Below are 13,803 nucleotides of genomic sequence, written 5' to 3'. Positions count from 1 at the left end.
TGCTGAAGGCGGAAAACAAGGAGCTGAAGCGGAAGGCCACCGTGATGTTTCGATTTGGAGGTCCTCCATATGCTGCAGTGGAGGAGCAGGGGGGATTGAATGTGCTCGGTGGCATGGGAAACACAGAGGCAACACCGTCAAGGACTGCCCAGGACGGAGGCAAAAAGAAGAGACTGGCGGCAGAATAGAGAAGAAAAATCCCACCTTGGAATGTGGTTTTTTTTTTTTTTTTTTTTTTTTTATGTAAAAGTGTGATCGGGGTTGATCCCCTGATATGAATAAAAGGAGTTGGATATGCAGTTCGTTTTCTTCGTCTGTCCCTGTTTTTTTTTTTTTGTTTTGTGTTTTTTTTTTTTTTTTTATTTATTTTTTTTTTTTATAATATAATAAAAAGATATATATATATATATATATATATATATAATATAGAAAGTGGGAAACATGATAAAGTAGGCTCGTGGGTGAGAAGAAAAAGAGGGAGTGGAGGATATAAAAAACAAGAAAAGAAAAAAAAAAAAAATAAAGTGGAATATGGATGATGAAAAGTGGGAACAACCCATGTGAGTGGAGGTGGTGTGTAAGGTATTGAAAAACGGAAGTAAAAAGAAGAGAGAGAGATAGTGGCTGAAAAAGGGTCTCATTTGAGTGCTCCAAAAAACAGGTACTTATCTCCGTAGCATTAGAGTATGAATACCCAGGAGTGGTGCCAGACTGCCTTCCGAAAAAAGCCATTCAAAGTTGGTCCTTGTTTGTGGCCAGCGCCTTTTTCGACGGTGTGGGACTGAGCGCACTTGGTCCTGAAGATCTTCTCTCCAGATCTGGAGTCGCCAGGAGGAGCTTGATCGAAAGACGTCATTGTCGACGCCATTCTCTGCCAACCACACTGTTGCTTCCCTTTCAACGTCCATAAACTTAGTTCACTAACAAACCCCCAAAAATTCTTCAATCCCAATTTCCCTGAATTAGGGTTTGGAAAGACTATCAATGGCTGGTGCGCTCGTCGGAGGCGCAGCCTTGGGAGCTGCGTTTGGGGAACTACTGAAAGTTGTCGAGGATGTGGCAATCAAAGCCGTGTATTTCAAGTCCATCGTCAAACGAGTTGAGTCGATCCTGAATCAGATTACCCCAAAGATCGAAGAAATTAAGAATCTAAACAGAGTGTTGGATCGATCGGAGAAAGAAACAGCAATGTTCACTGATCAGTTACGTGATGCTAAAAAGCTTGTGCGAAGTTGCGCCAAGGTCAAGTGGTGGAACTAGTGCGCGAGGTCTTGCTACTCGAACAGGCTCCTCGATTTTGAAAAATCGCTTGTGAAGTTCTTTCAGATCGAAGTGCAAGCGATGCAATTGAGAGACAGAGAGAAGATGTGATGTGCTTAGTTTTCTCATCGTCCGGCGGGCGGCCAAGGTGAGGTTGCCGCCCGCCGGGAAGCAAAAAATACTAGGTTCTAAACCTGCTCTGATACCATGTAAGAAAAATTGATGTATATTATTGATTGATGTGTATTGATTGATATATGATTCTGTTACAATTGATTGATTATATAGATGTAGGTTAGGTGGTGGTAGGTGAGGAGTAGGTGAGTGTAGTAGGTGAGTGTGTGGTAGGTGATGGTAAGTGTGTGGTAGGTGATGGTAAATTCTAACAATGGCATTAAAGAGCGTCTTCGTCCATTTCTATTTGTTAAAGTGATTTTCTATAAATTACAGTGCCTATTCAGCTGTAGCATTTTAATGGTTATCAGTTTGTCTGTGTAATGGTGGAGATGTTGGTACTAATTCCTAAAGAGATGTTGACCGTACGATTTATTCTTCTTGAAAGCTGAAGACCTTACTGGTGTCACATGGATGGGAAAGGAAGGTTGTACATGGAATGTTTATCCTCTTGGAATTCTCCAATATCTATCCATTACTTAATAAAGTCAATTGTTTTAGCTTGGTATTGCAAATGAGCAAATACCGACATTTGAGGTTTTATATCAACTTATAGTTGTCTTATCTAGTCGCTCTGAGATTGTGCAGGTATCTTTTTTGTTGCTCTTTTACTCACAATGTTGCCCCAAAGGGCAAATTCATTGCATTCGTATCAACAGAGGCAGAGACTGATCAGCCTGAGATTGAACTAAAGCCAGGAATTGATCTTCTAGGGCCTGTGGATGAGTTGTTCTTCGATATTTATGACAGATATGAACCAGTCAATGAGCCTTCGCTGGACAATTGTTTTATATCGGCGGTGGGTTTTGTGAAATGCCATTCTTGAACCTGTTTTCATTTGGTAATTTTGCTTATTTATCTCACTGTGTTCAACAGAGTTATGATTCGACAACTCACTTTGAGTCAACAGTCATGGATGTTCTCAATATGTATACCTTGATTACTGGAAAGGTATGAACTAATTTTTTTCATAGCAATGAGTTCCTTGCTCATACAGATTTGTCCCCCTTGGTTCAAGTGTTTGTTATGAGCATATTATGTCTTCATTATGCTTTTATCCATCTATTTCACTATGCTGTTATCCATCTATTTTGTTATGCTGTTATTGTATTTTGATTTGGAGTAATTTATATGTTGGTAAATCATGATTATTGCTTTAAAAAGGTTAAAAACCTAGATAAGGAATTTATTTGACATTGGTGTTCACTTTATGATATTTTTTGTACAAAAATTTTCATAAGATATAGTATTAATTTTGTTCAAAGTACTTGGAAGTTATTTAACTTATGAAATGGGAGATGTAAACAATTAGGTATCTATTTTTTCGTTACAAATATTACTTTTATTTAATTACAACAAAGAAATTTTATTAAGAAGAAGATAGGAAGTGCAAAAGATACAAATGAGAACTAAAAGTGCTCAAAGAAAAAATAAAATAACATCAGCAAAAGCAAGATTACAAATAATAAACAACTTTCAAATCTTTACTAAAGTATCTATTGAATTTTCAGTTATCATTTCATCTTCTGTTATCTCTGCATTTCTTCCTTGGTTCGGTGCAACCACCAGATTGTGTTATGGAGATCTCCTGCATAGTTACAACGAGAGCTTATATAAGAATATATATAAGATTGAAGATAATTTTTTTTTTTTTTTTCCCAGATTGACGATGAATCAAGGGAAGAAATTGTAAGAATCACAAAAAGAAATAGATTTAGAAGCTATTTGATTTTAGTAGATTTGAGGGTATTTCTTGGGTAGTACAAGTGTTTGGGGAGGCTGCCAATTTGTTTGATGTTGGTTTATTTAAAGAAGTATAGGAATGGAGTCTATAGTTTGGATTCAGAAATATTGTATGGTAGCGGTGCATTTCTTGAATTATGAAAATGGATAGGCAACAAGAAGAGTAGGAATATTATCATTACAGTAGGTAATTGAGGAAGTGGATGGTTGCGAATTGTTGCAACTTGCAACGCTTGAAAAGTTGTTGTATGGGGATGTAGATGTTAACAAAGAAGATGAATTTGTATATTATTGAATAATCAACCAAAAGGCTAAGTAAAAATATATAATCTAAACAGAATAAAACCCTAATAACTTAAACTACTAAACTACCCTTAATGAATAATATAAAATACATAATTCACACCCCCCTCCCCCCTCTCTCAAACTGAGGATGCGAGCGTAGAAAGTATCGAAAGTTTGCCAAGAAGAAAATAAAAACGATCAGCAGTGTGAGTCTTCGTAAAAAAATCAGCCAACTAAAGAGAGGAGGGAACAAAAGGGAAAGTAATAGTGCCGGCCTAAAAGTGCTGCCTGACAAAGTGACAATCTATTTGAATAAGCTTTGTCCGCTCATGGAAAATGGAATTATGGGCAATCTGGACAGCACTCTAATTGTCACAATACAACGAAGTCGGACTAGAAGGAGAGACACCCATATCAGAAGGAAGCCACCGAAGCCAAACTATCTTGGAAGTAGCATAAGTCATGGCACGATACTCAACCTCAGCGGTGGAACGAGCAACAACAGACTGTTTCTCACTCTTCTAAGAAATGAGAGAAGCTCCGAGAAAAACACAAAGACCAGAAGTGGATTTGTGATCAGAGATGTCGCCTGCCCAATCAGCATCAGCATAGGCACGAAGAGTCAAGTCCGAAGAGGCAACTAACAGCAAACATTGCAATAGAGTACTACGACGGTAGTGCAGAGTACGAAGTAAGGCAGCCCAATGGGTGGAACGAGGAGCAAAAACAAACTGACTGAGAATGTGCACAACATAGGAGATGTCCAGACAAGTAACGGTGAGATAAACAAGGCACCCAACCAACTCTTAATACAAAATAGGATCCTTAAGAGGAACGCCATCAGAAGCAGAAAACTTAGCATGCAACTCAATAGGAGTGCCGACAATTTTGCCATCAGTGAGATTGGCACGAGAAAGTATATCACGGGCATATTTAGTCTGAGAGAGAAGATACCCAGTGGGAGAAGTAGCAACCTCAATACCAAGAAAATAACGAAGAGACCCCAAATCCTTCATCTCGAACTCCTAAAACAACTGATGCTTAACCTCCTCAATAGTACTAGAATCAGATCCAGTGATGATCATATCATCCACATATAAGAGAAAGAGAACAAGCCCAACAGAAGTGCGAACAAAGAGAGCACAATCATGATGGCTAGGGCAAAAGCCAAGTTGAAGTGCAACAGAGTGAAATCGCTTATACCAAGCACAAGGGGACTGCTTGAGACCATACAGAGCATGGCGAAGACGACAAACAACACCGGGAGGGTGAGAGAGACCCGGTGGAGGGCGCATATACACTTCTTCAGCAAGGCGCCCATTCAGAAAAGCATTTTTGGCATCTAATTGAAACGATGGCCATTGATGGGCAGTAGCAACAAAAATAATAGTGCGAACAGTAGTCATCTTGGCAACGGGGGCAAAAGTCTCATCCTAATCAATCCCATACTCCTAAGAAAAGCCTTGGACAACCAAGCGAGCTTTGTACCGTTCCAAAGAACCATCAGCAAGGGTTTTAACCTTATAAACCCATTTACAGCCCACAACATTCTTGCCAGTAGGTAATGGAACCAAATCCCAAGTCTGAGTGTTAGCCAAAGTAGTTAACTCGTCATTCATGACAGCAATCCAATTTGGATCATGACAGGCTTCCTTGTAAGACCTGGGCTCAAAATAAGTATGAAAACAGGAAAGAAAAGATTAATAGAAAAGGGAAAAATATGTATTACCAAAACCAAACCAATTCGGAGGATAACACTCTCACTTTGGAAAATGATGTGCAGAAGGAGCAAGATCCAAAGAAACAGCTGGAAGGACAGTGGAGGTAGAGGCAGGTGAGCTTGGAAGTGCTTTACAGCACTGATAAACAAGAAAAGGAGCAGTGGAAGCGGGAGCTGGAGAAACAGGGGAGGGAGTAGTTGGCGAGATATCAAGCGTGCTTGTAAGAGGCAAGATAGAGACCTCAAGATTAGAAATAAACTCATCGGGAGAAACATCAAAAGGAAATGGGTCAATATGAACTTATTCATCCTTGGTAATAGGGACAGGGGTGGAAGGTATAGTGTAGTAGGGTAGTTTTTCTAAAAAGGTGACATGCCTAAACACATATAGCTTTTTGGTGGCAGGATCATAACACTTCTGATTAATGCCATACCCTAAAAAAACACATAGGACACTACAAGAACTAAGCTTAGAGCGCTCCCGTTTAGGAAGGAGCATAAAGCATGCAGAATCGAAAACACAAAGAAGAGAATAATTGAGAGTAACACTAAGAAGACGCTCATATGGAGATGAGCCTGAGAGAAGAGGAGTAAGCATCCAATTGAGAAGATATGCAGCACTGCACACAGCTTCTCCCCAAAAGACAGAAGGGACAAAAGATGAGAGCAACAAAGAGCAAGCTATATCTACGAGATGTCGATGTTTGCGCTCAGCTCGACCATTTTGGGCAAGAGTGTTAGAACACGAAGACTAATGAATAGTGTCATTAGTAGCTAAAAACTCCTCAAACTCAGACAAGTAATACTCACCCCCCAAATTAGAATGGAGAACTTTAATGGCGGTGGAAAACTGAGTGTGAATCCTGGAGTGAATTGGAATATATTTTGTAAAAATCAGATTTTTGAGTCATCAAATAAACCCAGGTAAATCGACTGTAATCACCCACAAAAGACACATAATATTGCGAACCACCTTTGGTAATTATAGGGAAAGTACCCCAAACATCAGTATGAATCAATTGAAAAGAAGAAGATGAAATAGAACTATTTTTATTAAATGTAAGAGTAGACATTTTAGCCAGTTTACAACCACGATATCATCAATTGAAAAATTGCCTAAATGTCCAGAACGAACTAGCATCCTTAAACGGTCACTCGACAGATGGCCTAACCTAGAATGCCAAATATAAAATAATAAAGACTTATTATTTAAACAAAAGGAAGACAATGCAGTAGAAGACACGACTAAATGAATATGCAAGTTGTCCAAGATATATAGTTCTCCAACTCTATGCCCAATACCAATTTGCCCTCTTGGATACCCAATCCTACCCAACACAATAAGCAAAAGAGAAAACAACGTCAAAACCGGAATCAGATAATTGACTAATAGAAATAAGACTAAGTAAGAGGTGAGGTACATAAAATACAGGAGAAAGAGACAAATGGGAAAAGGAAATAGAAGCAATAGAGTGTACAGGCATAGAAGAACCATTAGCGGTAACAATAGTGATAGGAGAAGAAGGGGAGACACAATTACTAAGAAGAGATGCAACAGTGGTCATATGATGTGAACAACCAGAATTAAAAATCCACGAAGTGTGAATATTACTTGAAGAGGATGAACCAGACAAACCGAATTGAGTGATAGTCACAATAGAGGCCGAGGACGAAAGGTTTGGATTGGCTAGGACGTTGGACCAGACGAACAACCCTTGGGCTGCAAAAGTTTAGGACAAGCATGTTTTCAATGGCCTTTATGATGACAGAAACTGCACTCATCCATGGAAACCCGAGGCTTAGGCTTAATAGTAACTTGAAATAAAGGAGATGGTGGGGTGGGCAAGAGCGAGGAGTGGCAAAAATTGACTAGGAAGTAGGAGCACCATGAGCCACCTTGAACCGAGTTTCTTCCGGAATAAGTTCAATAGAAGGCAAGGGGGATCGATGTAGAATAGCTCACTAAAGTGGCTCAAATTGATCACGAAGGGCCATAAAAGACTAAACACAACGTTGCTTCTTCCGATACTTAGTATAACTGTCAAGTAACTGCAAATCTAATGGTTCCATTAAAGCAAGTTGATCCCAATAAATAGTCATCTCATTGTAAAACTCCTGAATGGACTTATCTTTCTGACTAACACTGCGAATAGACATCTCAAGTTCATACTGTTTTGCAAAGTTAGACTCAAGATACAAAGTTTTCAAATAGTCCCAAACTTGTTTAGAAGTAGAATACTTGGAAAAATTCATACCAATAGTGGTTTGAACTGAATTATGAAACCAAGTAAGAATTTGTGCATTTTCCTTATCCTATTTTGCAACATTGGCCTCGTGTCTTTGGATTCCGTAGGTCTAACAGTTATATCAATAGCATAGTTCTACATGCCTTTACCCATTATAAAATTTTTCATTTCATGAGACCAATAAGAGGAATTGGCACCATCCAAATTAGCGGTGATAGCTTGCAGTTTGTCATCAACCATATTGTTATAATTAAACAATGCAGTGAAATCAAAGCAGAGTGAAAAGCAGCAGAGGAGGGAGAGAGAGAGAGAGAGAGAGAGAGAGAGATGAACGACCTGTGTGAGATACGCAACCTAGGTCTCCAACTGAACCAGACCAGCGATGAAGGTTCTTAGGGCTCAACAGTAGAACATAGTCCAAACAGTCGAAGTCAAGAATCAGAGAAGTATCGAATCAGAATTAGAGGGAAAAACAAAGTCAAGAAGAGGAACGACTGCATCTGCGTAGTTACAGGTCTGTGTGAGAGGCGACTGCTTCATGTGAAAGGCTAGGGCTCTGATTGAAACAGAGACAGCCACCAGGAGGTGTAGGAGTGTCGAACCAGAATCAAAGGGAAGAACCAGGAGTGTTGAACAAAGATTCTCGAAGGGTGCAAATCGAAGGGTTGTGAACTGCGAACATGGAGAGCTACGAAGACAAAAGTGTGAATTGCAAATACGATGAGATTCTCGAGTTGTGAACTACGAATGCAAGCCTCCAACAAGTCATCGGAAGGTAAATGACAGCTAGGATTGCTGGACCTGCTCTGATACCATGTTAACAGAGAAGACGAATTAGTATATTATTGAATAATCAACCAAAAAGCTAAGCACAAATATAAAATCTAAACATAATAACACCCTAATAACTTAAACTACCAAACTAACCTTAATGAATAATATAAAATATATAATTCACAGTAGACGCCAACAAATCCTTTAATAATGGAGTTGTGATAAATAGGGGAGGTGTCACACCCTGGATTTCCAAGATCCGAAACCAAGAAATAAACTTAAAAAAAATGAATGAAGAAACAATATTTAGTATGCCATATAGGATAAAATATCCAACAATAAACAATATGTCCTCAGGCTTGCATCAATTATATGAATCAAAAAGGCCCTTGACCAACATTCCATGAGAGCTCTGTCCAACCCTTGCACAAGTCCAAGGCCACTCACTGCAGTGGCACGCCATCAATAACTGAAAAAGATTTCATCCACATAGGATGAACATATAGTCTAGTAGAATAACCTTTAACAAGATAATATGTTTCTACATGGGTATGATCATGATGCTATATAGATATAAGGTGCTCTCGATGATTTCTCAAATCAGTTTCAAATTAATATCGGTTTTCATTCTTTCTCAAATCATTCTCAAACAATACAAGTTTTCATTTTCCTCAAACCACCATTTATCACAAGTTCGACAAAATATTATTTCATAATCCAAATCATCCTTTTATTCCGGTAAATCCTACCAAGGTACATGTATCTACTAGTGATCATCGCCAAGTGCCACCTAATCAACCAGTAGGCTACCATGAGCACTACTCTACCAATGGTCATCGCTAAGCACCACCTAATCAACTAGTAGGCTACCATGAATACTACTCTGCTAGTGTCATCGCTAAACACCACCTAATCACTACCAACTTTACGGGTTGTTAACCGGAAAGAGCTTGGCATCTACATCGTGCCGGTTTTTGGTCTTTCACCATGGACTATCAAGCCAAATTATCTCATTCTCCATACGTTACCCGTATTCACCATACCATTACTCAATTGAAATCAGAGTGTTTTAATGAAATCAATGCAACACATGCACTTGCTCAATCCTCATAAAATGTGCTTCGTGCACCTCCGTTCAACGACGGGTTTTCATTTCCATAAGTTCAACAATTCAATAACATAATGAATATGGGTTTTCATCATCCTATTACAAATTAGGGTTTTTTACAAAATTGGAGCTTTCTCATCTCTAAATACGCTCATGCAAGTTTATATAAAGAAAATAAGTTTGATAGTAAAAATACAGAGAAAAACCCAACCCAACTCATACACCCTAAACTCTTATCATGCATTTCCAAAATCTCTACCAAAATTTCAAATTTTCTCTATCAAAATACCACACATACATCTCTAAACTCATATTAGACCAATGAAAGAAAACCCTACCTCTTGAAGAGAAGAGGAGAAGGAAGAAAATGTGAAAGTTAGCGAAATCAAGATTGGCCTGAACCAAATTGAAGCACTTGCCATGCTCTACAATGTTGACGTTATAACTTTGGAGAGATTCTCACTCTAAAACACTCAATCTAAGGTTTAAGTGTGTAACAATGGTGTTGAGAGAAGAGAGAGATAAGAGAAATAAAGAGAGTGAGATGAAGTAAAATGAAGTTGAGGGGGGATGTCTCTCTGCAGAAAAGGGAGAGTGGCTTTAAAAATGCTAGTCTGAGAGGCTGCCATGTCGCAACTTTTCAGCTCCTGCAGTGGCCCCTGCCGCTCGTGCAGCCGCCTCGCAGCTCATGCAGTGAATTATGGGCACTCATGCGGTGAATTATGGGCGCTCATGCGGAGCTGAAGCAGAAATGTTCCCATAGTTGTCTGCTTGTGCGGCCAAACCTCAATCACTCAAAAATGCTACTTTTGGGGACTTACTTTTTTAGTCAATTAGCCAAAAAGTTACTAAATTAGCCAAAAAACCAACAACTCATACCAAAAAGTCAAATATTCTCTTTTCTCTCTACTTTTTGCACATCTTTTCGTAATTAGCCAAAAAGTCATCCCAAACATACAAGTTTTTTTTACCTACCTTTTTAGCCAAATAGCCAAAAAGTTGCTAAATTAGCCTGTTCCCAAACGAGGCCTAAGTCTCCATTTCTCACCCCTATGTTCAAAATAAAATAAAAAGAAATATTATAAGAGTTACAAGCTAAATGGGAATTAATCTATCCCAACCAACTCAACAAAAATGCAATCCATCACCTCAAGGATCCGAAAGTGTACCAGGCATCTATACAAGCGCAGGTTTAAGACCCAGGATGCTACAGGAGGAACAATTCTGAGAGAAACCAGGGGTTGTGAAAATTACGGGAGAGCAGATTAGTTCATTATTCTGACCTATTTAAATTTCCTCTAAAGGAAAACAAAGGAATGGGTGTGGAGCATGATTGGATGGTGTAGAATGTAGTAGGGGAAGGAGAGAAAAGAAACATACAAAGAGGCCACGACCTGAGCACAATTTATTAGTCCAAATTTGAATAATACAATGCAAAATCTAATATTTATATATAGGCCATTAACCCTAATTAAAATAGGAAACTAAATCTTAGCAATATTTGACAACATAACCAAAATATCGTAATTAATAATTATTTAATTTCTAACTAAATAATAATAATGTTAGTAATAATAATAAAATCTACCAACAATAATTGTTGGACCAAAAGTCTCTGATCAACACAATGGGCCCTTGGGCTTCACCTAATGCTTTCAAAGTGGATAATTAACCTCTAACCAATTGAGGGTTGTGCCATCATTAGGATTGTGCTTTCGTATACACAAGGGAGAATCTACATGATTTATGGAAGCAAATTCAGTGGGCTATGAGTAGAATGTTCAAAAACTTTATTTGTCACCCTTTTCAAATCAACAAGGTCGTGATTTTTGGAAGCAATAAGAGAGAGAGTGATACTTTTGTAGGGTACCAGAGGGTGTGTGTGTGTGTGTAGAAGGATTAGTAATGGTCTACAAAGGATAGACATTTCTAAGAAGGTAATGTCCGACATGACACGACACTTGTCGGCCGCTTCCCAACACTTAGACAAACATGAAACACATTACAAGTTTGAATTAAATTACTTAGAATCCAATGAATAATCAAAAATAATGTAAATTTATAATTATTCTACTCCTTTGGACTTCGAAAATTGTTTCCTTGGACTTAAATATTAATATTTATGACATAATAATTTCATAAAATTATATAGTTTACATGTATCTCCCATGTGTTGCATCCTACATTTTTTTTAAATGTTTGTGTCGACCTATTTGTGTCGTGTCACATGTCGCCCGTGTCTGTATAACTGAAATTCATGAAATCAACAAATTTCAGAGAGGGAGGGAGGGAGGGGGAGAGGTGGTTGAATAATGGGTGTTTGGAAGCATGGATATAGATGGAAAGTTGTGCAAAAAATAGCAAAGTGATTGAAGTATGAGGGTGTCATCTTGCATCACGACTGTATCGTGGGCATAATTTTGGGATCATTGTATGTGCAATGAATTATTTTTGCTTTTTATGTTGTTGGATTACCTTCTTAAATAAATCCATGACTCTCTGGGTTGTGCATGCAACAGCTTCAAGGAAATCTTGGATGATTCTATCCTATGTTCTAGATATTGTATAAATACAAAGTTTGGTTAGTTTGACCGCCCATTTCCACATCTCTCCTCCTCACACATTGGGTGCCCTCTCGAATGACCTCTGGAAGAGGATAAAAGAGGGCCGTGGAAATAACAGCTCCCTACTATTTATTAATTCTGTGTTGTAGAGTATCCAAGTTCAATTACTTGTTATCATTTCTTTTGTTGATGCATCTCTTAAGAGTGGCAGTCACCATATTTCCAAATAACTGTCCATCTTGTTTCTTCATTCCTACTGCCTTACAAATGCTTGTCTCTCTATGAACCAAGGCACCACCCTCTCTATCATCCATAATGAATTTGTTAAGGGCTTTAATATTAATTAATAATTTATTTATTTAATTTACATGCTTTTTTTTTTTTTTCCCCTCTGTAGGTTCTTGACCTCAGCGTGGATCTTAGTGCTGCTAGTGCTGCAGAAGAATGAGAAGAAACCTTTTAGTTTGTGCACTGCATGTAATTGTGAGATTTGTTCTTACTGAATTCATTCCATGGGATGGATAGCCACATGTTTTCTTCTTGGGTCTTGTTATTGAGAGTTAGCTCGAATTTATAACTTGGTTTTCTCTATTTCATTTTACAGAACATCATTCATAATCAATCTTTGCTTGTTTTGAATCTTATGTGTAGAATTGAGAATTGCCTCGGTAGCTGAGCGTGTGGATAGTTTAATTGTATAAGGGCATCTTTGGTAGTTTAAGGGCATGTTTGGTTCAGTTTTTTGCGAACTGAAAGCTAATAATCAAAATGCATAAGCTAAAAAAAATAAAAAAAGCTATAAGCAGTCTCATAAGTTACACCAAACATGGCCATAGCTAACTTGGTAGTTGTTGAGCCATTATAACTTAGTGTTGGATCTTGTCTAAGCAGAGGATGCATTATGTTTGCGTGTGCTAAGAGTGGGAATTTTTGACATGATTTGAGCTCTACACGAATTTAGCGAGTTAAAGTTGATTATTTTTTACATGAATACGATTATGACATGAGTCAGTAATATTAATATTAAATAAGTAAGTTGGTGTAAATCTTGCATGAAACAAAGTTGACACGAATAATATATTTAATAAAAAATTAATTATACATTTTAATATTTACTTTTGCGCAGGAGTGTCATCACATTTTTGAATTCCTATGTATTCCTATGTCACGTCAACAGGTATCTAAAATAAGATATTAGACTTAGTTTTTTGTTATTTTTTAAATTGAAGATAATATATTTTTGTCATTTATTTTGTAGTCAACCTAGTAAAAAAATATAATAATAGGATATGATTTCCATAATTTAGGAAATGGAATTGAGTTGAAACTAAATATTTCTATAAATAATTTTATTCAGCAAAGATTAGTTTTATGAAATTTAACTTGAAAATTCACAACACGATAACAACTTTGAAAAATGTTACAATGTGCATCTCTTAAAGGTGCATGTCATAAGAAATGTTAACGATTTTTACATTGAAAATTACTTTTGTGATGGAGGTTATAAATGGTAAAATTATGATACTATGTATGAGAAAATTCTACTTTTGTGGTGGTAGTTACTAATTACATCAGGGATGGAACCAAGATTTCATTATTGGAGAGGCCAAAAGATAAATAAATTTTTTTTTTCACCATATACACAAACACATGTATATAGAATATGATATATAGATTGTATATATACATAGAAAAAAAATTAAATATCGTTGAAGCAATCTCTAATAGATGAATAAGTTTTTTTAGCACAAAATAGAAAGATAATACAAGTTGAGAGAAGAATGAGATATATATTTTTTATACTAGGTAGGGGGCCATTTTATGTATAAAATGATATATATATATATATATATATATATTTAAAATGCCACAACAAATAATATTTTTCATAGAAACAGGATGTCATGACCTTCCATGGTCTTCTCCTAG

The 13,803-nt window shown here is 37.3% G+C and overlaps 1 protein-coding gene across 2 annotated transcripts in view; it reads left to right on the top strand.

Moving 5' to 3' along the window:
- Nucleotides 1–12,513, top strand: part of LOC114286271 (guanosine nucleotide diphosphate dissociation inhibitor 2) — a 28,410-nt gene extending 15,897 nt beyond the window's left edge. For both annotated transcript variants that reach the window (XM_028229425.2, XM_082878519.1), the window contains exons 11-13: nucleotides 2,023–2,233; nucleotides 2,311–2,385; nucleotides 12,272–12,513. In XM_028229425.2, the coding sequence (XP_028085226.2) occupies nucleotides 2,023–2,233; nucleotides 2,311–2,385; nucleotides 12,272–12,322 (337 nt within the window). In that variant the 3' untranslated portion in view covers nucleotides 12,323–12,513. The remainder of the gene's footprint in view (nucleotides 1–2,022; nucleotides 2,234–2,310; nucleotides 2,386–12,271) is intronic.
- Nucleotides 12,514–13,803: the final 1,290 nt, after the last annotated feature.

The sequence above is a fragment of the Camellia sinensis genome, chromosome 7, assembly GCF_055761805.1.
Source record: "Camellia sinensis isolate YWXY chromosome 7, ASM5576180v1, whole genome shotgun sequence".
NCBI classification, from domain to species: Eukaryota; Viridiplantae; Streptophyta; class Magnoliopsida; order Ericales; family Theaceae; genus Camellia; species Camellia sinensis.
This window is presented reverse-complemented; position numbering and strand designations above follow the sequence as displayed.